This window comes from Salvelinus fontinalis, chromosome 3 (assembly GCF_029448725.1).
Source record: "Salvelinus fontinalis isolate EN_2023a chromosome 3, ASM2944872v1, whole genome shotgun sequence".
NCBI classification, from domain to species: Eukaryota; Metazoa; Chordata; class Actinopteri; order Salmoniformes; family Salmonidae; genus Salvelinus; species Salvelinus fontinalis.
In genome coordinates this window covers 1,474,831-1,497,419 of record NC_074667.1, presented here as the reverse complement: position 1 = coordinate 1,497,419, position 22,589 = coordinate 1,474,831, and the positions used below count along the sequence as shown (strand labels likewise).

The 22,589-nt window shown below is 44.2% G+C and overlaps 1 protein-coding gene across 1 annotated transcript in view; it reads right to left on the bottom strand.

Moving 5' to 3' along the window:
- Positions 1–2,982: 2,982 nt before the first annotated feature.
- LOC129835683 (vasorin-like) overlaps positions 2,983–22,589 on the bottom strand; it is a 34,758-nt gene continuing 15,151 nt past the window's right edge. The window contains exons 2-5 of the mRNA XM_055901417.1: positions 10,534–10,763; positions 9,675–10,234; positions 9,247–9,474; positions 2,983–9,124 (exon numbers count right to left, since the gene is read on the bottom strand). Of these exons, the coding sequence (XP_055757392.1) occupies positions 7,949–9,124; positions 9,247–9,474; positions 9,675–10,234; positions 10,534–10,741 (2,172 nt within the window). The 5' untranslated portion in view covers positions 10,742–10,763 and the 3' untranslated portion in view covers positions 2,983–7,948. The remainder of the gene's footprint in view (positions 9,125–9,246; positions 9,475–9,674; positions 10,235–10,533; positions 10,764–22,589) is intronic.

Sequence of the window (22,589 nt, the reverse complement as noted above, 5' to 3'; positions counted from 1 at the left end):
CGTAGGGCAACAATATTGTGACACATTGAGAGAATATACAAACAAAGCCTCAGATGGAAGCATTTTGAGAACTGCACTCCATTGATGGACACCAGTTGTGGGAGAAATGGAATGGTCTAAATGGACAACAGAGGAAGGACCGAAACATGCAAAACATTTGAAAAGATCACTTTGAAAGTATCTATGGAATAATACCATCAGAAGACCTTACTTTAAACCCCCAAAATATGCAAGAAAAACTCAGCTCTAGAACACACAATTAAAAACAACCAGAACCCAATTGACTACCAAATTACACACGCTGAACTTTCAACAACAAAAAGGCATGTAGCCCTGATAGCATCAGGAATGAAATGCTTAAACAGAGTACTCCTGAGTTGCAAGATGCCTTATTCAAACTATTCATCCTGGTTTGGGAGAGTGGCTGCTTGCCTGATACTTGGAACCAGGGGCTCATAACCCCCATATATAAAACAGGTGACAAATTAGACCCTAATAACTACAGGAGAAAATGTGTCACCAGTAACATGTGGAAACTGTTATACAGACCTTCCTCACACGGGTGCGTCAAACGACTCTTAAGGATTAAGTCCAACCCTGTTCAACGTCTACATCAACGAAGTAGCAGTGTCGTTGGACCCATCTGCAGCCCCCGGACTCACCCTCAAAGATGAGGTCAGATTCCTGCTCTATGCAGATTACCTTGTCTTACTGTCACCAACAGAGCAAGGTTTACAGGAACAACTTAACATTATTTGGGAATACAGCAACAACTGGGCAGTCAACAGGAACTTTCAGAAAACCAAAGTTGTGATTTTCCAGAAAAAGGCCAGGAATCAGAGCAGCGGAAACTCCTTCATGGTTAAACACACCATGGTTGAGCATGCCCAATGTACAACTACCTGGGATTAACAATCAGAGCCTCTGGTGGATTTGTTCTGGCAGTGAAAACACTAAAAGAAAAAGCCTGCGAAGCATTTTATCACAAATAATTATTCCTATCCAAATCCGGTGCTAAATATTCAACAGTGTAATTTTACCAATTGTACTATATGGAAGAGTGGTTTGGGGTCCAACCTGTAATTACGATTATAAGCATTGAGAGAAAAACCCAATAGAAGATCTACATACAGAATTCTGCAGAATTGTCTAAATATCCAAAAGAAAGTACTAAATGATGCAGAGCGAAACGCTGAAGAGTCCCTTTAATTGTAAAGGACACTCACATTTAATCACTATTTCAAATTAAGCCCCAAAACATTCTTGCAATTCAAAGCACTGGACACCCAAGAGGAAATGTATTTACTAATGACATAAAGCTGGGAATTATTTAACTGTAGTTCATTATCCTCATTGCATTGTACTGTACTATACTGTATTTACTGAAATGCTGGACCACTATACTGCTTTGGCAATATCTACAAATTGTATTTCATGACAATTAAGCAATCAGAGAGAGAGAAAGGCAGAGGGAGAGAGAGAAAGAGAGAGAGCAAAAGAGGGAGAGTGAGGGGGAGAGTGAGGGAGGGAGAAAGAGGGGGAAAAGAGAGAGGGAGAGAAAGAGAGAGAGAGACCTTTGAGTCTGTTTACTGTTTTTTGTTAAAAACAAATTGTTTCTTCTCACATTTGTTGATCTATTTCACTTGCTTAAGCAATGTAAACATATGTTTCCCATGCCAATAAAGCCTTTAAATTGAATTGAAAGACAAAGAGCGACACTGAGAGTGAGAGAGAGAAGTGGTGTGTGTGTTTTCTAATCCTTGTAGGCTAGTACTGGTGGGTACCGCAGTCATTTACCAATCTCCCCACAAAGCAAACAACCAGGACTTTAATGTATTCATTTATAGGATTTAAATTGTCTTATGTTTGTCATATTTTCCCATTGGCAAAACCTTCTTGATGATTTAGGAAAAATACAAGAACATTTGTTCATTCCAGTAACCAACACAGCGTCATAGGGATGCAGTGAAAGTGTGTGTGTGTGTGTGTGTGTGTGTGTGTGTGTGTGTGTGTGTGTGTGTGTGTGTGTGTGTGTGTGTGTGTGTGTGTGTGTGTGTGTGTGTGTGTGTGTGTGTGTATTCCTAGCTATAATTTCTGGGAATGGCCCTTCAACAAGCTGGCAACACACATCTGTCTGTCGTTCCTTAAATCCCCAGTCAGTAGGAAAGACTGACTAATGCCCTAATGCTTATATTACTAGGGTCATTAAGCACTGTGTGTAACATTCAACCCATATTTACTGTCAGCTTGAGGACCTGAGGTGAAGTAATGTATTAAGGTTATGTACAGTGTATAGTATGTACAGTAGTGAATGTGTTTGGTCCATATTGACTACTGTGGGGAGTTTAAAGGGGATTTAGTAACTGATGTAATGTGTAGTAAATGTGTTTGGTCCATATTGATTACTGTGGGGAGTTTAAAGGGGATTTAGTAACTGATGTAATGTGTAGTAAATGTGTTTGGTCCATATTGACTACTGTGAGGAGTTTAAAGGGGATTTAGTAACTGATGTAATGTGTAGTAAATGTGTTTGGTCCATATTGACTACTGTGAGGAGTTTAAAGGGGATTTAGTGATGATGTAATAAATGTGTAGTGAATGTGTTTGGTCCATATTGACTACTGTGAGGAGTTTAAAGAGGATTTAGTAACTGATGTAATAAATGTGTAGTATGTGTATGTAGTACGTGTGTGTACTGTACTGTAGTATTTGTGAGTGTTTTATGATACACTTGGTCTCACACAATGATGTATATGTCTATGGTGTCAAAAACCTAAAAGACAGAAGCCCTGTTTATACCTGCCGTTAACATGCGACCTTCATTCTGATCTTGACCTGATCTTGTCTGTTAACATTTATAAGATCTGATCACAATCAGATCACAGTGCTTCTTGTAATCGTGTGCACGATCTGAACGCAGTCCACATGTTAGAACAAGGTATAAACCAGGCTAGAGAGTCACTGACCAAGATATGACCAATATATTTTTTTCATATTCTTTTTTTATGTCATTTCATATCCAAAACAAACACTTTTTTACAGAAAAACAAAACATTAACATAATAAGACAAAGGCTTTCCCAAAATGAATAGAGAACGTAACAAAGCAAGTTGAAAATATTTCAAAAATGTCCGGTCCCTCATGCTACAGTATATAAAGCTGTATAGGATTTCTTCTTCCAGTTGAGGTTTTAGTGAACAGATATATGAGCGTATGGTTCTTGGTTTCTGTTGGATGATTGAGAGCATGAAGAAAGACAGTAAAAGAAGGAGAGAAAGAAGACAGGCAGTAGAAAATAAGATGGTTGATGGAGAATAGGGATGAAATTATTGAATCTCCTTTTTTTTGCCCACACACACACACACACACACACACACACACACACACACACACACACACACACACACACACACACACACACACACACACACACACACACACACACACACACACACACACACACACACACACACACACACACACACACACACACACACACACACACACACACAGAAACTGTTTTCTATCTACCAAGACATAAACTGGTGTAGTGAGATTGTAGAGTATGTCACAGAAATAGGCACATGTTCCTTACAACAACAACAACAGAGAGACAGGCAGAGAGAGAGAGACAGGCAGAGAGAGAGACAGAGAGACAGAGAGACATACAGAGAGAGAGACAGAGAGACAGGCAGAGAGAGAGACAGAGAGACAGGCAGAGAGAGACCAACAGGCAGAGAGAGAGACAGAGAGACATACAGAGAGAGAGAGAGACAGAGAGACAGGCAGAGAGAGAGACAGAGAGACAGGCAGAGAGAGAGGAAGAGAGACAGGCAGAGAGAGAGACAGAGAGATAGGCAGAGAAAGAGACAGACAGGCAGAGAGAGAGACAGACAGGCAGAGAGAGAGAGACAGACAGGCAGAGAGAGAGAGAGACAGGCAGAGAAAGAGACAGACAGGCAGAGAGAGAGACAGACAGGCAGAGAGAGAGACAGGCAGAGAGAGAGACAGAGAGGGATCAAGAAAAGAAAAGAACAACAACAAAAATGAGAGAAAGAAAACAGAAAAAGAAATTGAATGGTGACACATTTGTACTTCCCATTCTCCAAGACAGGAAACAAAGATAAATATATCAGAACGGCGCGATTTACATTCCGTATGAACTTTTCATAGTCTAGTTGGCTGCAGGCAAGCAAAACAGGCCCGAAAACACGGCCAAGAACCTTGCTGACCGAGACAAAGGGAGGGGTGAAGGAAACAAAGAGAGAGAGAAAAAAGAAAAGGAAAGAGAACGAGAGGAAGAAAATAGAATAAAGAGAAAAAGAGAGAGAGAAAGAGATGGGGGAAACAGGGAGAGAGAGAGAATGACAGAGTCAGAGAGAGAGGCAGAGAGATAGAGAAGCAGAGAGAGACAAAACCAGAGACACAGAAAGAGAAAAATAGAAAGAGAGAGAGTAAAACAATAAAAAGCTACTGAGGATCTCATTGGCTAACTGCGGCCATATCTTCAAAACGCCACAGTTAGTAGCAAGTCAAGGAAATGACTGGTTTCCACTCCTTCGACACATATAGTAAATTGCTCTCAAAGTCTTTGAACTCTTGTGCTTTTTTCAGCATGTGTGTGTGCCACTTTAATGGCTCAGGGTTTGCGGTGACAGAGCTTTGAGGACAGTTTTGGAGCTTGAGCGTTCAAAAAGAGACTAGGTTTACATCCCAAATGGCACCCTAATTCTCTAAAGTACACTACTTCTGACCAGGGCCCATAGGACTCTGTTCATAAGTAGTGTGCTATGTAGAGAATAGGGTGTCATTTGGGACAAGGATTGGGGTTTCTGGAGCTAACCGTGTCCTTATGTAACTTTGGCAGGCTATTGTAGTTGGCAGACTGGTTTTAGACAGTAAAGAAGAAGAGTGTGGGAGTTTAGAGTTTAGAGTCTGTGCTGTTTCTGACACTTCTTATTCACATTTACTTGGTGAACAATTTTTACATGATCAAAATTTGAAGCGTTTTGGGTAGGGGTAAATTGAATCTAAATTCAGTAAATTCAGGTGAATTGGAATGACCTATTTAACAAAGGAAAACTCATCTTTAATAGTAAATGAAACATTTCAATTCTAAACTTTCTGAATTTAAATGAAATGGACCCCAACCCATTGCCGGGTCAAGGGAACAGCACAATTCAATACAGCATCAACATTTCTGACTACAACAAGACTGGAGAAACAGCATGACAGCAACAGAGAAATCAACTATAAAAAATACATACAAAACACATTACAAAAACATCATATGGAACCTGCTCGACAACAACAATCTTCAAATAGCGTCCGTCACAGCTACTGACCACGCCTCTAAGGACAGAGGCTGGGTCCCAAGTAACACCCTATTCCCTATTTAGTGCACTACTTTTGACCAGAGCACTAGTCCTTTCCGACTGCATTCGTTTTTTCCGACACTTGCCCGATAACTTCTTTGTTGAGGAAAAACGTACTCACTACGACTGTGATATGTGGTTGTCTCACCTAGCTATCACTACGACTGTGATATGTGGTTGTCCCACCTAGCTATCTTAAGATGAGTGTACTCACTACGACTGTGATATGTGGTTGTCCCACCTAGCTATCATAAGATGAGTGTAGTCACTACGACTGTGATATGTGGTTGTCCCACCTAGCTATCATAAGATGAGTGTACTCACTACGACTGTGATATGTGGTTGTCCCACCTAGCTATCTTAAGATGAGTGTACTCACTACGACTGTGATATGTGGTTGTCCCACCTAGCTATCTTAAGATGAGTGTACTCACTACGACTGTGATATGTGGTTGTCCCACCTAGCTATCTTAAGATGAGTGTACTCACTACGACTGTGATATGTGGTTGTCCCACCTAGCTATCTTAAGATGAGTGTACTCACTACGACTGTGATATGTGGTTGTCCCACCTAGCTATCATAAGATGAGTGTACTCACTACGACTGTGATATGTGGTTGTCCCACCTAGCTATCTTAAGATGAGTGTACTCACTAAGACTGTGATATGTGGTTGTCCCACCTAGCTATCTTAAGATGAGTGTACTCACTAAGACTGTGATATGTGGTTGTCCCACCTAGCTATCTTAAGATGAGTGTACTCACTACGACTGTGATATGTGGTTGTCCCACCTAGCTATCTTAAGATGAGTGTACTCACTAAGACTGTGATATGTGGTTGTCCCACCTAGCTATCTTAAGATGAGTGTACTCACTACGACTGTGATATGTGGTTGTCCCACCTAGCTATCTTAAGATGAGTGTACTCACTACGACTGTGATATGTGGTTGTCCCACCTAGCTATCATAAGATGAGTGTACTCACTACGACTGTGATATGTGGTTGTCCCACCTAGCTATCTTAAGATGAGTGTACTCACTACGACTGTGATATGTGGTTGTCCCACCTAGCTATCTTAAGATGAGTGTACTCACTACGACTGTGATATGTGGTTGTCCCACCTAGCTATCTTAAGATGAGTGTACTCACTAAGACTGTGATATGTGGTTGTCCCACCTAGCTATCTTAAGATGAGGGTACTCACTACGACTGTGATATGTGGTTGTCCCACCTAGCTATCATAAGATGAGTGTACTCACTACGACTGTGATATGTGGTTGTCCCACCTAGCTATCTTAAGATGAGTGTACTCACTAAGACTGTGATATGTGGTTGTCCCACCTAGCTATCTTAAGATGAGTGTACTCACTACGACTGTGATATGTGGTTGTCCCACCTAGCTATCTTAAGATGAGTGTACTCACTAAGACTGTGATATGTGGTTGTTCCACCTAGCTATCTTAAGATGAGTGTACTCACTACGACTGTGATATGTGGTTGTTCCACCTAGCTATCTTAAGATGAGTGTACTCACTAAGACTGTGATATGTGGTTGTCCCACCTAGCTATCTTAAGATGAGTGTACTCACTACGACTGTGATATGTGGTTGTTCCACCTAGCTATCTTAAGATGAGTGTACTCACTACGACTGTGATATGTGGTTGTCCCACCTAGCTATCTTAAGATGAACGCACCAACTGTAAGTCACTCTGGATGACAGCGTCTGCTGAATGACTAAAATGTCAACATTTTAATGGTCAAAAGTAGCACACTTAAAGGGAATAGGGTCTCCTTGCCTTTTCTCTTCAATTGTTCCACATGCCTTTCACAGCAAGTTGATCAACCCTGGTGGGGGTTGATAATACCAGTTCGTTGGGGGGGGGGGGGGTCGTCTAAAACTGTATTCTGTCCGTGGTACCATCTCTACAGAATCAGCATTTCACTACCTTCGGTTAAGTCTCTGGGAAGGGCTGTAATGTTGCAGAGAGTTTCTCTTCAGTGCAAGTTCTGCCAGGGGGCAGGTGGGGAGGGGTGCCTCGTTCATTTCAGGAAGTGCTGAACAGTCTACAGAGCACACACACACCTGTGTTTCTATCTCCACCTCTACTCCTCCAAACCTTGACTCTGTGCCTTCCCCATACCTCCACAAACCCCGCTCTCTTAATCTCCTGATCCAGCAACAGGATTGCAACTCATTCAATGCAGTTCTTTTAAAAATATCAACATTTAAAAAATAAAAGCATCATTATTACAGCATATCATGTCAATGCAAGAAGGCACTTCCGTTTTCAGTCCGATTATAAGATAGACCCTTTTTGGCATGGCGATTGCACTTCAGGTTTAAATACTTGTTACATTTCTATCAACTTGAACTCTGCTGGATGAGCTAAAACACCCCCCTTTCACTGCCCCATAATGGTAGAGTCCTCCCATCCACTTAGAGATAGCGGGGCGTAGCGTTACCCTCTACAGGGGTAGTTACTTCTGTTCCCTTCCATAGCTCTGAATGTCATTGAGTGCATTGAGTCTCAGAGAAATATTAAGAAATCCATTAAGACAACAGACTGAGTTTCTAGAAATACGATGGCTTCAAGGATGCCACATTATTATTCGATGGACAGTGCCCCTGTCCCTTCATGAGGGGGGCCTCATATTCTAAACCACCATTTTGTGGAAGGGGATGTGACGATCCGCCATTTTGTGGCTGGGTCAGGGTGGAGGTGTGACAGGGGGCGATATCCGCTCCCTTGTGGGGAAGGGTGCCCCCGTTCCCCACGCCGTTCTCCAGACAACCCTTAAGGCCCTCCAGTTCCATTGATCCCATCTCACCCCCTTCCAGTGCCATGTGAGCCCGTCTCCTCCGGAGGAAAAGAACCAGGATGGCCACCAGCGCCACCCCCGTGACCAGGGCGAGAGCAGCCAAGGCTGGGATGAGGGTGTAGGTGAGCTGGCTCTGATCATCCACCTGGGGCTCCAAGGACGAAGCTTGGGGACCTCCCTCGGTACGAGCCTCCATACAAGACCCTCCCTCGGTAGGGCTACCTCCACCCCCGTTCACCCTCTCTGCCAGGGGGCTGGCGCACACAGAGTAGGTACAGTTGGGCCGGAGCCCTCGGAGGGTGTACTCTGGGTATGAGGCGGGGACGCTGAGGGACATGGGGCGCCGGTCGGGCCCTGAGAGGTTCCGGTAGGTCAGCTTAATCCCGCGGATGTGCGGCCTCGTCTCGAGGAAACGGTGCAGGTCGAGGAGGATGGACGTGGAGGTCACCTGACGGGAACTGATGTCATTGGGATCAGAGGTTACAATGGGGGCGACCATGGATGCCAAAACCTCTGGGGCGGAAGTTTGGAGAGGTGGCTGGTTGTGGTTAGACGACTCCAGGTTCTCGCAGTACAGGCCCAGAGTTCCGCGGGGACAGAGACATCCAAGCTGTCCCAGAGGATCGAAGCGGCACGTACCCCCATTGAGGCAGATGTTCGGCGGGCAGATGTGGCCCTCATCCCCCTGGTCCCTGAAAGCGGAAGTGGGAGAAGCTGGAGGAGGGGGACGACTCTCAATGTCTGTCTCCGTTGAGGATGGTTCATCACTAGGGAATGGCGGAGGTGGGGGGATGGCGTTGGTATGTGTGTTTCCAGGGGATGTAGTCGGAATGGGGGGTGCGGAAGTACTCCCCTCCCCTAGGGCATTGGTCATGACAGTGGTCGTAGGTGGACAGCCGAAATCTGGATGGTCCAGCTCCGCCAGCACCTTCAAATCAAATCAAACTTTATTTGTATCCCATTTCATACAAGCCAGAAACTAAATGTGTTTCACAGGAAAAATAAATAAAATATATTTAGTATTAGAATTACAAAATATTAAGACAATACCTTGCCAGCATTCACTGGTGGGAAGTGGCACCTTGTCTCCTCTGTGCGTCCCAGATCCACATTCTTCTCTTTCAGCCAGCCAGGGAACCAGGCCAGAGGACAGAGACAGTTGAAGGGATTCTCGGCCGCCGTGAGGTGCCCCAGCCTGGGGAAGAGCTGGAAGAAACCCTGGGGCAAGCCCTGGAGGTTCAGCCCACTGATATCCAGCTCCTGGAGACCCACCAGACTCTGGAAAAGAAGAATACTTTATTGTCCTATGTTCACAAATGATCCCAATCCCACTAAACAACATAAACACACAGTTTGGATAGGTTGGACCAGAGGCTTGACATAGTAAATCCCATGGAGCAGTTTCAGGGCATAAGCCATGTGTTATTGACCCATCAATTACAGGAATATTTGACACATTTTTAAGAAAATGTATTTACCTGGAAGTCCTCGTTCCGGAGCTCCCCAATGGGGTTGGCAGCCAGGCTGAGCCTGATCAGCCCCCGGGTGGCCTTCAATGCTTTAGGCATCCCCTCCAGCTGGTTCTGGGACACATCAAGGTCATGGAGGTTCCCCAGGGAGGCCATCAGATCCGAGTCCAGGGTGGTGAGCCCCAACGCAGCCACTTTGAGCGACTCGAGGTGGGGGGCCTGGAGGTCTTGGGGACCCAGCGTCGGGAGAGAGTTGAAGCTGAGATCAAGGAGGAGAAGCCTGGGGAGACGGAGCATTGGGAGACCGGTCAACTGGTTCCCCTGGAGCTTCAGTTCCAGAAGATCCTCCAGAACCTCGAAGGCCTCCGATTGGATGCTCTTGATGCGGTTGCCATGGAGATACAGCCTCTCGAGTTGCACCAATCCGGAGAAGCTTTCCTTGGAGATGTGGGTAATGTAGTTTGCGGACAAATCGAGATTCCTCAGCGAAGATAGCGTTTCAAAGACCCCATCCGGGACCTCCGTGAGTTTATTCTGGGACAGGTCCAGCATCTCCAGTTGCCCCAGGCCTAAAGAAGAAGAAGATGAAGTTACTTTACATTCCAATGCAAACGGATTTACAATGGAAAAACTTGTGTTCTACTTTATTCCAAACCCTCGAAAGACACACATACAGAGGTTGGAAAGGTTCAAGCAGAGGGTAGCATTTCAGGGGTCAAGTGCCTTGCTCAAGGGCACAACAGCAAGAAATGGCATCCAGGACACTGATCCAGCAACACTCCATTTGCCGGCCCACTCCTAAACAAATATTTTCCTGTCACATATGGGATTAGAACTGGAAACCTTCTCTAACCTGAACGCCACCTACCTGTGAAGTCATCCTGGGCTAAAGTATTGATGCCGTTCTGGAAGACGTAGAGATGTTTCACAGAGGAAGGGAGGCCGCGGGGGACGACCGTGGAACGACGCTGGATGCAGAAGATGGAACCCTGGGCCTGACAGGAGCAATCCTCTGGGCAGTCACTGGAGAGAACAGAGGAAGAGGAGGAGAGGAGGAGGAGGAGGAAGGGCACCATGGTGGTGGAGTCCTTGTGTAATCTGAAACACAAAGAAAAAGAGAGATGTTAGTGTTGGTTGGTTGAGACTTTTCTGGGAAGGAAAATTTGTCATATTCTCAGAGTAACGAATCAGCAGCGGTCAAAAACCTGGACAAGATTAAATCATTTATTTCTGAGCATCATTTCCACACGCCCAAGTCTATTGGCTGTTTCATGCGGTCAGTCGGATTATTCTTATCCTTAAATGTCAGTATTCACGCACAAACACACAATCCAAGCCATCAAAAAACTTCCCTCCCAATCCACCACAGGAAAGAAATCCCCCGTTGTTGCCTTCCCTCATGACATCAGAGAACACAACAAGTAGAGTCAAACACAGACCCCATAACCTCTCTGACTGGGTCTCCCTCCCTATTCCCCTCAACCAGAGCATACAACCATCACCCCATAGAGACTGCAACGTCACTATGATGAAACCCTGCCCAGTCACACACACAGCCCCTTCATAGTGGCTACATTCACTGTATGCTTGGTGAGCACACACACAGTGGGCCTGAGTCCTGAGCGAGATCCTGTCTTAGCCCACCCACAGTCACTCCGTCCTGGGATGATTGAGAAGCACGTCTAGCCTCTCCCCAGTGTTTATGGCATTGGTGTGTGTGTGTGTGTGTGTGTGTGTGTGTGTGTGTGTGTGTGTGAGTGCGTGCGTGTGTGTTTATGGCATTGGTGTGTGTGTGGGGGTGCGTGTGTGTGTGTTTATGGCAGTGTCTCCAGCCCATGAAAACCACCCTGGCTTTAAACGGCTGGACACCCACGAAAACCAACTACTGCATACAAACACAAACTATGGCTTTGTGAGAGTGTATGGAGTGTGTATCACACACACAGACACGGATGTATGCATACACTCCCAAACCTGCAGACACAGACACACACACTTCTTCATACAAACTTATGGACACATACATGGCTACTTCATACAAACACATGCTTACTCAAAATGTACTCACTCACACACTTTTGCCCATACACCCCTAGCCAGACACATGGTCAACATAAACACAGACCTTACTATGTTGGCTATAAGAGGGGGAGGGGGGGGGGGGGGGAGAGACTAATTAACAGAGAGAGAGTGAGAGTGAGAGAGAGAAACATAATATGACATTTGAAATGTCTCTATTCCTTTGGAACTTTTGTGAGTGTAATGTTTACTGTTAACTTTTTATTGTTTATTTCACTTTTGTTTATTATCTATTTCACTTTTTTTGGCAATGTTAACATATGTTTCCCATGCCAATAAAGCCCCTTGAATTGAATTTGCATAGAGATAGAGAGAGAGAGAGAGACAGAGAGAGACAGAGAGAGAGAGACAGAGACAGAGACAGAGAGAGAGAGAGAGAGAGAGAGAGAGAGAGAGAGAGAGAGAGAGAGAGAGAGAAAGAGAGAGAGAGAGAGAGAGAGAGAGACAGAGAGAGAGAGAGACAGAGAGAGAGAGAGAGACAGAGAGAGAGAGACCTTTAGGAGGTATTTAGCTTCTAATAATTATCTCTGAAATGTAGAGTTCTAGGATTAGCTGTGTGTGTGTCTTTTAATAATAAAGCAGGTTGAGCTGTGTAATCTATAATGTTCTGGGTGGGTGATGAGATGGGAGTAGGTGACTAATGCCTCTGATCAGCTTACTTTCTACAAGTCCTGACCATAACCATTAGGGGGAAATGGAAATCTGATCTAAGATCAGTGTCTAAGCGGCAAGTCAATCCAACCCTGATTTTACAGTGATCTCACTCTGTAGGCCTATATACAGTACAACCTCATGGGGCCCTTAGGCCCAGGGCTGTCCAGTGAGATGCCTGAGGGGAAAAGGAGGGTGCATGAAATGGGGTTTGGGGTGGTTCAATTTACAACCAGTGTGTAGTGTAGTGTAGTGTATGTGTATGTGTATGTGTATGTGTGTGTGTGTGTGTGTGTGTGTGTGTGTGTGTGTGTGTGTGTGTGTGTGTGTGTGTGTGTGTGTGTGTGTGTGTGTGTGTGTGTGTGTGTGTGTGTGTGTGTGTGTGGCAGAAGCTAGTAGTTAGCTGTAGCAACAGTCTCAACGGGACAATGTACTCTGTGATTCACATCAGTGGAGAAGAAGATAAACCATGTAGTCACTGACCTCTACCTCTTCTACACCTTATCATGACCTCTACCCCTTCTAAAGGTTCTCATGACCTCTACCTCTTCTACACCTTCTCATAACCTCTACCTCTTCTACACCGTCTCATAACCTCTACCTCTTCTACACCTTCTCATAACCTCTATCTCTTCTACACCTTCTCGTGACCTCTACCTCTTCTACACCTTCTCATAACCTCTACCTCTTCTATACCTTCTCATGACCTCTACCTCTTCTACACCTTCTCATAACCTCTACCTCTTCTACACCTTCTCGTGACCTCTACCTCTTCTACACCTTCTCGTGACCTCTACCTCTTTTTCACCTTCTCATAACCTCTACCTCTTCTACACCTTCTCATGACCTCTACCTATTCTACACCTTCTCATGACCTCTACCTCTTCTATACCTTTTCGTGACCTCTACCTCTTCTACACCTTCTCATAACCTCTACCTCTTCTACACCTTCTCATGACCTCTACCTCTTCTACACCTTCTCATGACCTCTACCTCTTCTACACCTTCTCATAACCTCTACCTCTTCTACACCTTCTCATAACATCTACCTCTTCTACACCTTCTCATAACCTCTAGCTCTTCTACACCTTCTCATGACCTCTACCTCTTCTACACCTTCTCATAACATCTACCTCTTCTACACCTTCTCATAACCTCTAGCTCTTCTACACCTTATCATAACCTCTACCTCTTCTACACCTTCTCGTGACCTCTACCTCTTCTACACCTTCTCATGACCTCTACCTCTTCTACACCTTCTCGTGACCTCTACCTCTTCTACACCTCAAAACCTCTACCTCTTCTACACCTTCTCATAACCTCTAGCTCTTCTACACCTTCTCATGACCTCTACCTCTTCTACACCTTCTCGTGACCTCTACCTCTTCTACACCTTCTCATGACCTCTACCTCTACTACACCTTCTCATAACATCTACCTCTTCTACACCTTCTCATAACCTCTAGCTCTTCTACACCTTCTCATGACCTCTACCTCTTCTACACCTTCTCATAACCTCTACCTCTTCTACACCTTCTTGTGACCTCTACCTCTTCTACACCTTCTCATGACCTCTACCTCTTCTACACCTTCTCGTGACCTCTACCTCTTCTACACCTTCTCATAACCTCTAGCTCTTCTACACCTTCTCATGACCTCTACCTCTTCTACACCTTCTCGTGACCTCTACCTCTTCTACACCTTCTCATGACCTCTACCTCTACTACACCTTCTCATAACATCTACCTCTTCTACACCTTCTCATAACCTCTAGCTCTTCGACACCTTCTCATAACCTCTAGCTCTTCGACACCTTCTCATAACCTCTACCTCTTCTAAACCTTTTCATGACCTCTTCTACACCTTCTCATAACCTCTACCTCTACTAAACCTTCTCATAACCTCTACCTCTACTACACCTTCTCGTGACCTCTACCTCTTCTACACCTTCTCGTGACCTCTACCTCTTCTACACCTTCTCATAACCTCTACCTCTTCTACACCTTCTCATAACCTCTACCTCTTCTACACCTTCTCATAACCTCTACCTCTTCTACACCTTCTCATAACCTCTACCTCTTCTACACCTTCTCGTGACCTCTACCTCTTCTACACCTTCTCATGACCTCTACCTCTTCTACACCTTCTCATAACCTCTACCTCTTCTACACCTTCTCATAACATCTACCTCTTCTACACCTTCTCATAACATCTACCTCTTCTACACCTTCTCATAACCTCTAGCTCTTCTACACCTTCTCATGACCTCTACCTCTTCTACACCTTCTCATAACATCTACCTCTTCTACACCTTCTCATAACCTCTAGCTCTTCTACACCTTATCGTAACCTCTACCTCTTCTACACCTTCTCGTGACCTCTACCTCTTCTACACCTTCTCATGACCTCTACCTCTTCTACACCTTCTCGTGACCTCTACCTCTTCTACACCTTCTCAAAACCTCTACCTCTTCTACACCTTCTCATAACCTCTAGCTTTTCTACACCTTCTCATGACCTCTACCTCTTCTACACCTTCTCGTGACCTCTACCTCTTCTACACCTTCTCGTGACCTCTACCTCTTCTAAACCTTCTCATGACCTCTACCTCTACTACACCTTCTCATAACATCTACCTCTTCTACACCTTCTCATAACCTCTAGCTCTTCTACACCTTCTCATGACCTCTACCTCTTCTACACCTTCTCATAACCTCTACCTCTTCTACACCTTCTCATAACCTCTACCTCTTCTACACCTTCATGACCTCTACGTCTTCTACACCTTCTCGTGACATCTACCTCTTCTACACCTTCTCATAACCTCTAGCTCTTCTACACCTTCTCACGACCTCTACCTCTTCTACACCGTATCATAACCTCTACCTCTTCTACACCGTATCATAACCTCTACCTCTTCTACACCTTCTCATAACCTCTACCTCTTCTACACCTTCTCATAACCTCTACCTCTTCTACACCTTCTCGTGACCTCGCTTCCCTCTTTCTTTTTTCTATGTCTCTGTCTGTTTCTTTCTCACACTATCAATCACATACCCATATATTTATTCTCTTTCGTCTTCTTCTCACGTGCTTTTAGTTTGGTATTATAGCAGGGTAAGGTTGAAACTCATAGGCCTATCAGTTCCAGGGAAAAGGTCAATTTCCTGAATAAATTTTTTTAATAAGAAGTGAATTTCAAGGTAACGTATCTCAGTGAGACTTGCCCTCAGTCGGGTCAGCAAACACTTTGAGAGTAATTGGCGAGGCAAAAGTCCCCCTTATCTCAACTGGGAGAGACTAAAGGTTTTACAGCAAACAACAAGGCTACCTACAGTGCATATCTCTGTTCAGCAAAGATAAGACTGATAAAATAAAGGTTGTTGCTATTTTAGATGCAAGGGTAGAATCAATTTCCTTGGTTGTGTTTCAGCTGTACAGTGACCTTGAGTTACTTTATAGTGGCCTACTGTCAGCAAGAATGCACTACAAGTACACAAGTATTGTACATGCACATGCAAACACACACACACACACACACACACACACACACACACACACACACACACACACACACACACACACACACACACAAACACACACTAAATATTGCTCTCTCTCTCTGTCTCCTTCACTCTCTCTGTTCCTCCCACTCTCACTGCCTTGGTCTTTCTCAGTGAACCCTGCTCTACTCTCTCCAGTTTCTCCCGTCTCTGCATCCCTCACTCCTGCATGGCTCCTGAGGTTGGAAGTTGGATAGAAACCCGAGACGTTTCATTAAAGTGAAGAAGTGAAGGGGCCAACCTCCGGCCTCCTGCCCTCCTTTACCTCCCTCCTCATCCCCCCTTTTCCTCATAACAGGAGAGATAAGGGCCTGATGCGGCTGGAATTTGCAATAACCCCCCCCCCCCCAAAATCCAACTTGATCAAGGAGAGAGAGAGAGAGAGAGAGAGAGAGAGAGAGAGAGAGAGAGAGAGAGAGAGAGAGAGAGAGAGAGAGAGAGAGAGAGAGAGAGAGAGAGAGAGGGTGTAAAGAGAGAGTAAGAGAAAAAAGGAAGGGGAGAGATGTTGTTTTTTGTTTATTCTCTCTTTTGTTTACTTCACTTGATGTCAATGTAAACATGTGTTTCCCATGCCAATAAAGCCCCTTTGAACTGAATTAAGAGAGAGAGCAAGGTCTCTAAGGTACAACAAATGTGAAGGGGGAGATTAGAGGGAGGGATGGCTGAGGGATTTGCATATTAGTCTTTCCTCTATACACCTGCCTCTGCCATATCCCTCACGGCACAACGCCTCTCCCCCCATGTGACCTACTTTTTGTGTGTATGTACTGACATGTACAGTATGTGTAACTGATAGATGCACACACACACAAAACATTAACACGTAGTGTGTGTGTATGTAAATTGTAAAGTGTTTAGTCTGTAATGTAATTCTTTGTTTTACATCAGACCTCTGTAAGACTAGCTGTCACCATTGGCGTCGACTAATGGGGATTCTAATCACATCTCTCTCTCAACCTGATACAACAAGCCTTGTGAGTTACTTCTTAGTAGTAGTTACTTCTTAGTAGCAGTTACTTCTTAGTAGCAGTTACTTCTTAGTAGCAGTTACTTCTTAGTAGCAGTTACTTCTTAGTAGCAGTTACTTCTTAGTTACTTCATAGTACTAGTTACTTCTCAGTAACCAACTATAGGCTCTTCCTGCTTTCTCAATCAGTCAATCAGTTAGCTGTTCATTGTAACATTTGTTTTTGTTGTCAAAGTCAAAACTAAATAGAGCTATGCCATTCATAAGGGTTGCTTTGAGTCGTTTGGTTGTTGTTGCCATGGAAACCAAAACCAGGTGTCACTCACAACGTCGTCAGGCGCATCCATACCTGGGGGTTAATGGTAAAGAGAGCACGACAGGTGAGTTGTGACATCATATAACACACACACACACACGTAACACAAAGCTTGCCATGTCACTTTGTCAAGTCAGTCACAAGGAAATTACCTTCCCCTAACATTCACTGTAGCTAATCTAGCTATTATCATACCCATTATACTCACTAAACCCTGTAGTGTAGAACACACACCCACACACACACACACACACACACATTACTCTACTAGAATTAAATAATTATTTTATGATATGGTATTCAGACAAGGCACAGTGCACCTTTGTTTAAAAGCTTTTTCTAGGACTGAAAGGCACACTGAGCCTTATGGACCCTGGTCAAAAGTAGTCCAAAATAGTGCACTAAATAGGGAATAGGGTGGTATTTAGGACAAAGAATAGGCCTATTAGGAATCCGGAACTCTGTATTTATCCAGCTGATAGAACTGTAACTGCAGTAGGTAGGTAAGCTGCTCTGGGTCATTCTTTAAAGGGTAGCAGCCTCAGAGCAGTTTGAACTTGGCAGGTAGCCGAATGACTGACAGATTGAAGCGAGAAAGAGAGAGAAGAAAAAGAAAGAGAGAGGCTTAATAAATACAGAAAGAGGGAGAGAAAAAGAGAGAGAGAGAGAGAGAGACAGAGAGAGAGAGAGAGAAAGAGAGAGAGACAGAGAGAGAGAGAGACAGAGAGAGAGACAGAGACAGACAGAGAGAGAGACAGAGAGAGAGACAGAGAGAGAGGGAGAGAGAGAGAGAGAGGGGGGGGAGAAATAGAGGAGTGTAATGAAAGGAAATGACTAATCACAGTTTATGTTTCTCACTCATCAAGTTCCTCTTTTGACAGTTCTGTCTTTTATTAATAGTTAAGGTGATGACAATGTTAACGATGCCTGGCAGATGCAGCAGTGCACATGTATTCTACACAAGACAGGACGTCTACAATTTAACAGTACAAACAACTATTTTACACAGAATAGCGTCTGTATCATCAGACCTAAATTAGCTTGATCAAAATGCTCAATTAAATTCTATATGTGTTGCTCAAATATCTCTCCTCTCACTCGTACATATTATTGTGTCTGAACCACCCTTTATGCCAGGAGTTTTTCCTCGTCAGGTCACATGGCCAGGGAATACTCTGGGTCCTAGATATGACAGACAGACTCCAAATCACATCCATCTGTAGCCCTACGTCTGAAATTAGGTTTGATATTACTTCCGAGGAAAAGGATATAGCTAGAAAATGATTTGGCTTCAATTGCAAAGCCTCAGAATGAGAGTCCAAATGAAAGTGGGGGCGGACGGAGGGATGGAGAGCTGAAAGGACGGAGGGATGGAGGGATGAAAGGACGGAGGGATGGAGGGAGAGAATGAAAGTCTCACAACTCTATCGTCTCATCTCTGGAAAAAATGCTTTTCTCCTTTTATGTCACATATCGTCCCACTCCTTTCTTTCTCTCACTCTCTCCTTCATTTGTTTGATTTCCTGTTTCAATGGGATTACTTCTGAACCACAGAGCCCTGGACAATGGTTTGCCATTAAACACATTGGTTTCATAGACAGAGACTAACTGAACACTGGCAGTTGTTACCACATTGAGAAGTTATACTGTACGTTATGAAGTGATGAAAAACTAAACCTGTGTTGGCATGACTTCAGTGGGATTTCTTCCCATTTGATTCACTATGGAATGTTTCCATCTTGGAATGCACTTTGTGTCTTCCTTTCTCTTCCCTGAGTGTCTTCTCTCATTGTTTGTAGAGATTGGTATCTACCGAATGGAAAACACTGCTATTCCCTTGAAATAGAACAGGACCCTCTCACATGCCCTGGCACGCACGCACGCACACACTACCACAGATGGATTTTATTACCCACAGTGCATTGGGGGCCATCTCTCACTGTGACAACACCGCATTATAAACTTTTGTCCCCAAGATAGGAGAGAGGAGAGAGAGAAAGCAAGAGAGATAGAGAGAGAGAGACAGAGAGAGAGACAGCAAGAGAGAGAAAGAGAAAGATACAAAAATACCAATTGTCTGGTATATACAGAGTAAAACACAATTCCATTCATACAAACCCCCAGTGTGTAAACAAAGCAAACTATACTCTAACCACATTTTTTTTTTTTTACCATTATTTACCTAAGCAAGTCAGTTAAGAACAAATTCTTATTTTCAATGGCAGCCTAGTGGGTTAACTGCCTTGTACAGGGGCAGAACAACAGATTTGTACCTTGTCAGCTCGGGGATTCGATCTTGCAACCTTTCAGTTACTAGTCCAACGCTCTAACCACTAGGCTACCTGCCCCCCCTACATGACAAAGGCCAGACAGACAATATGCGCAGCCCCTTCTCTTTATCCCTCTCTTTCTAGTTGGTAAATAATCAAAGTCAGGACCTGTATGTATGGCCAGATGGGCTCCCGGGTTAAACTGAACGCTGTAAAACTACAGGGATCACTATTCAGTCCTGTTAAACCAGGCGCGAGGTCTGCTGCTACAGTACATAGAATGTCTTAAGCCATCCCCAAAGTTATTCTACTTCTGAAAGAGGTGGCCCTTATTTTCAGATTTACGATCCAGACTTCTTTGTCCCTCTTATCTTTTTCCAAAATCCCAAGGGAGTACCAGCACATACCAAATATGAACACTTGACATAAAAGGGCCGGCTTAACTCCTGAAATGACTTTTTTTTAGGTGAGGGAGGGAGGGATGGAAAGGATGGTAATAAATAACATGTCTGAAGGTGTGTTGATGGAGGGATTTCTGTTCTTTCATGGCCTCAAAAAGGTGGGGGATGACAGTGATTTAAGACTGGTTTATACTTGGTCTGTCTGTAGACAATTAGAATGCAACAAGTGCATTCAGCTCAGGGATCAAAACAACATTTAATTTATACTCCGGTGGACTGTCTGTAGACCGTTGCTGCGACTGTTTCTGTTGTCGTGGTTACCTGACTGAGACTGTGCACAAGTTCTTAAATTCTCCGGTAGAATGCCCTACTTTTATTTCGTCACACTCACAACCGTAAGCTATTTTCTGTAATTAGCTTGCCATTAACTTGTAAATAATGATATTATTGTGTTTATTTTCCTGTAATAATGAATAAAAACGTGCTAAAGTTAAGATGTTGTCAGCTATGATATGGTCATTATTTAAACAGGCTACCCAGCAAGCTAACAAGCTAACAAGCTACAAACAAACCAAGATATGGTTTAGAAAGTTGCCTTTGGTTGCCTGGCTAGCTAGATGGACACACACATTTTGGACCACCAGGCTGCGTCACCAGGCACGCAGCCTGTCGTTTTTGTGCTTCTACTTTTCTGCAATGACAAGTTTGATGTCGGGCGACAATAGAATGTTCATGATGTCACTGCGACAACTGTCGATAGACCAACTGTAAACCAACATTTATCCCGTTATAAATTTTCCCTTAAAGCTTTAGGCAGTAAAAACTGTTCAACACATCAGAACTGGTTACCAGGACTTCATCTCTACAACTTGACATGGAGAATAGCAATGCCGTTGTCAACGGAACCCGCAATTAGATACTGTGTAAGAGCATGTAGAGAAGGAATGGCTTGACAGTAACATTTCATGTTGAGGGCCTGAACAGCTATGGTAGGTTTAGTGCTACAGTGGGTTCTTGACCTCGCTATTCATGCAAGCACACATGGCAGCACACACACGCACACACACACACACACACACACACACACACACACACACACACACACACACACACACACACACACACACACACACACACACACACACTAATATCCCTAATCCCCTCTATTCAAAAACACAATGCAGCAAAAATGGTAAAGTCCAGAGTCCAGACCGCTCTCGACCCTGGCTATGCTTTCCACAAACTCTCCATCCAATCCATCCGTCTACACATTCCACACACAACTTACGACCATAACAACACCATTACCCCTCGTCATCCTCCGATCGACACACTTCACTGGAAACCTAACCCACCAAAACAAGCCTTGTAAGTCGCGGTGCGACACACTCCCAAGAGCCTGTCTCACACACACACACACACACACACGCACATACACACACATGCACATACACACACACTCCCAAGAGCCTGTTTCCTGGGGTAGAGTTTCAGTCCTTCTACTAAACTGTTGCTGTTCGGGTTCTATAGGAGAAGAAAGGGGGAAGAAAGAGGGAAGACGGAAAGATAGCGAGGGACACAATGGATGAGACGCACCGCCTTACACGGGTTACACCTGAGTTACACCTGGATCGGGTTGCTGCGTCTCTCAACTGGGGAGGGAAAGAGGGAGGGAGGGAGGGAGGGAGGGAGGGAGGGAGGGAGGGAGGGAGGGAGGGAGGGAGGGAGAAATATGATCTTGCGAAAGCAGAGTTTGTAAAATGGTGGTTTGACTCTAGAACCTAATGGCTGTGGCTGAAAGCAGAAGCTGTAACCATGGTTTTGTCTATTTGATGGGTGAAACTTTGGGTGAATTAGTTAAAAGAATATATAAATATATATGTGTTTATTGTCACATACACCAGATAGGTGCAGTGAAATGTAATATTTTTTAAACACTACTGCTTTAACGCACCGCTATACAGAGTGCATTTTGGAAACTTCTTATGAAGGAAACAATGAGTAAACAGGAAGGAGAGAAATATCAATCAGAGATCTCCAATTGAAAGACTGGAACTTTCTCCTGTGGTTTGTAATATGTGTTTGTCTGCTGGCTGCCGTGTGTGTTGCACAGTGTTGAGGTTGGTGGTGTGCTTGGTCCTAACCAGTACCTCTCTGACTGCATGTCACTAGTAATGCTGTTCATATTGAAGTATGTCTATGTAAACACACATCTATGAGTGTGTGTGTGTACGCGCACACACACACACAAACTCTTTCCCTCTCTCTGACACACACAAACACACTCTCATGAACAGACAGGCTCTCTCACACACACACATTTGCACACTCAAACACTTTCCCTCTCTCCGACACACACACACTCTCACACACACACACACTCTTCTTTGTGTGAAGATAAGCATCGTCATACAGCTGCCAGCACCTTCTCTATGTCACCTGCATTAATAACAGCTGACAGCACCTTCTCTATGTCACCTGCATTAATAACAGCTGACAGCACCTTCTTTATGTCACCTGCATTAATAACAGCTGACAGCACCTTCTCTATGTCACCTGCATTAATAACAGCTGACAGCACCTTCTTTATGTCACCTGCATTAATAACAGCTGACAGCACCTTCTTTATGTCACCTGCATTAATAACAGCTGACAGCACCTTCTCTATGTCACCTGC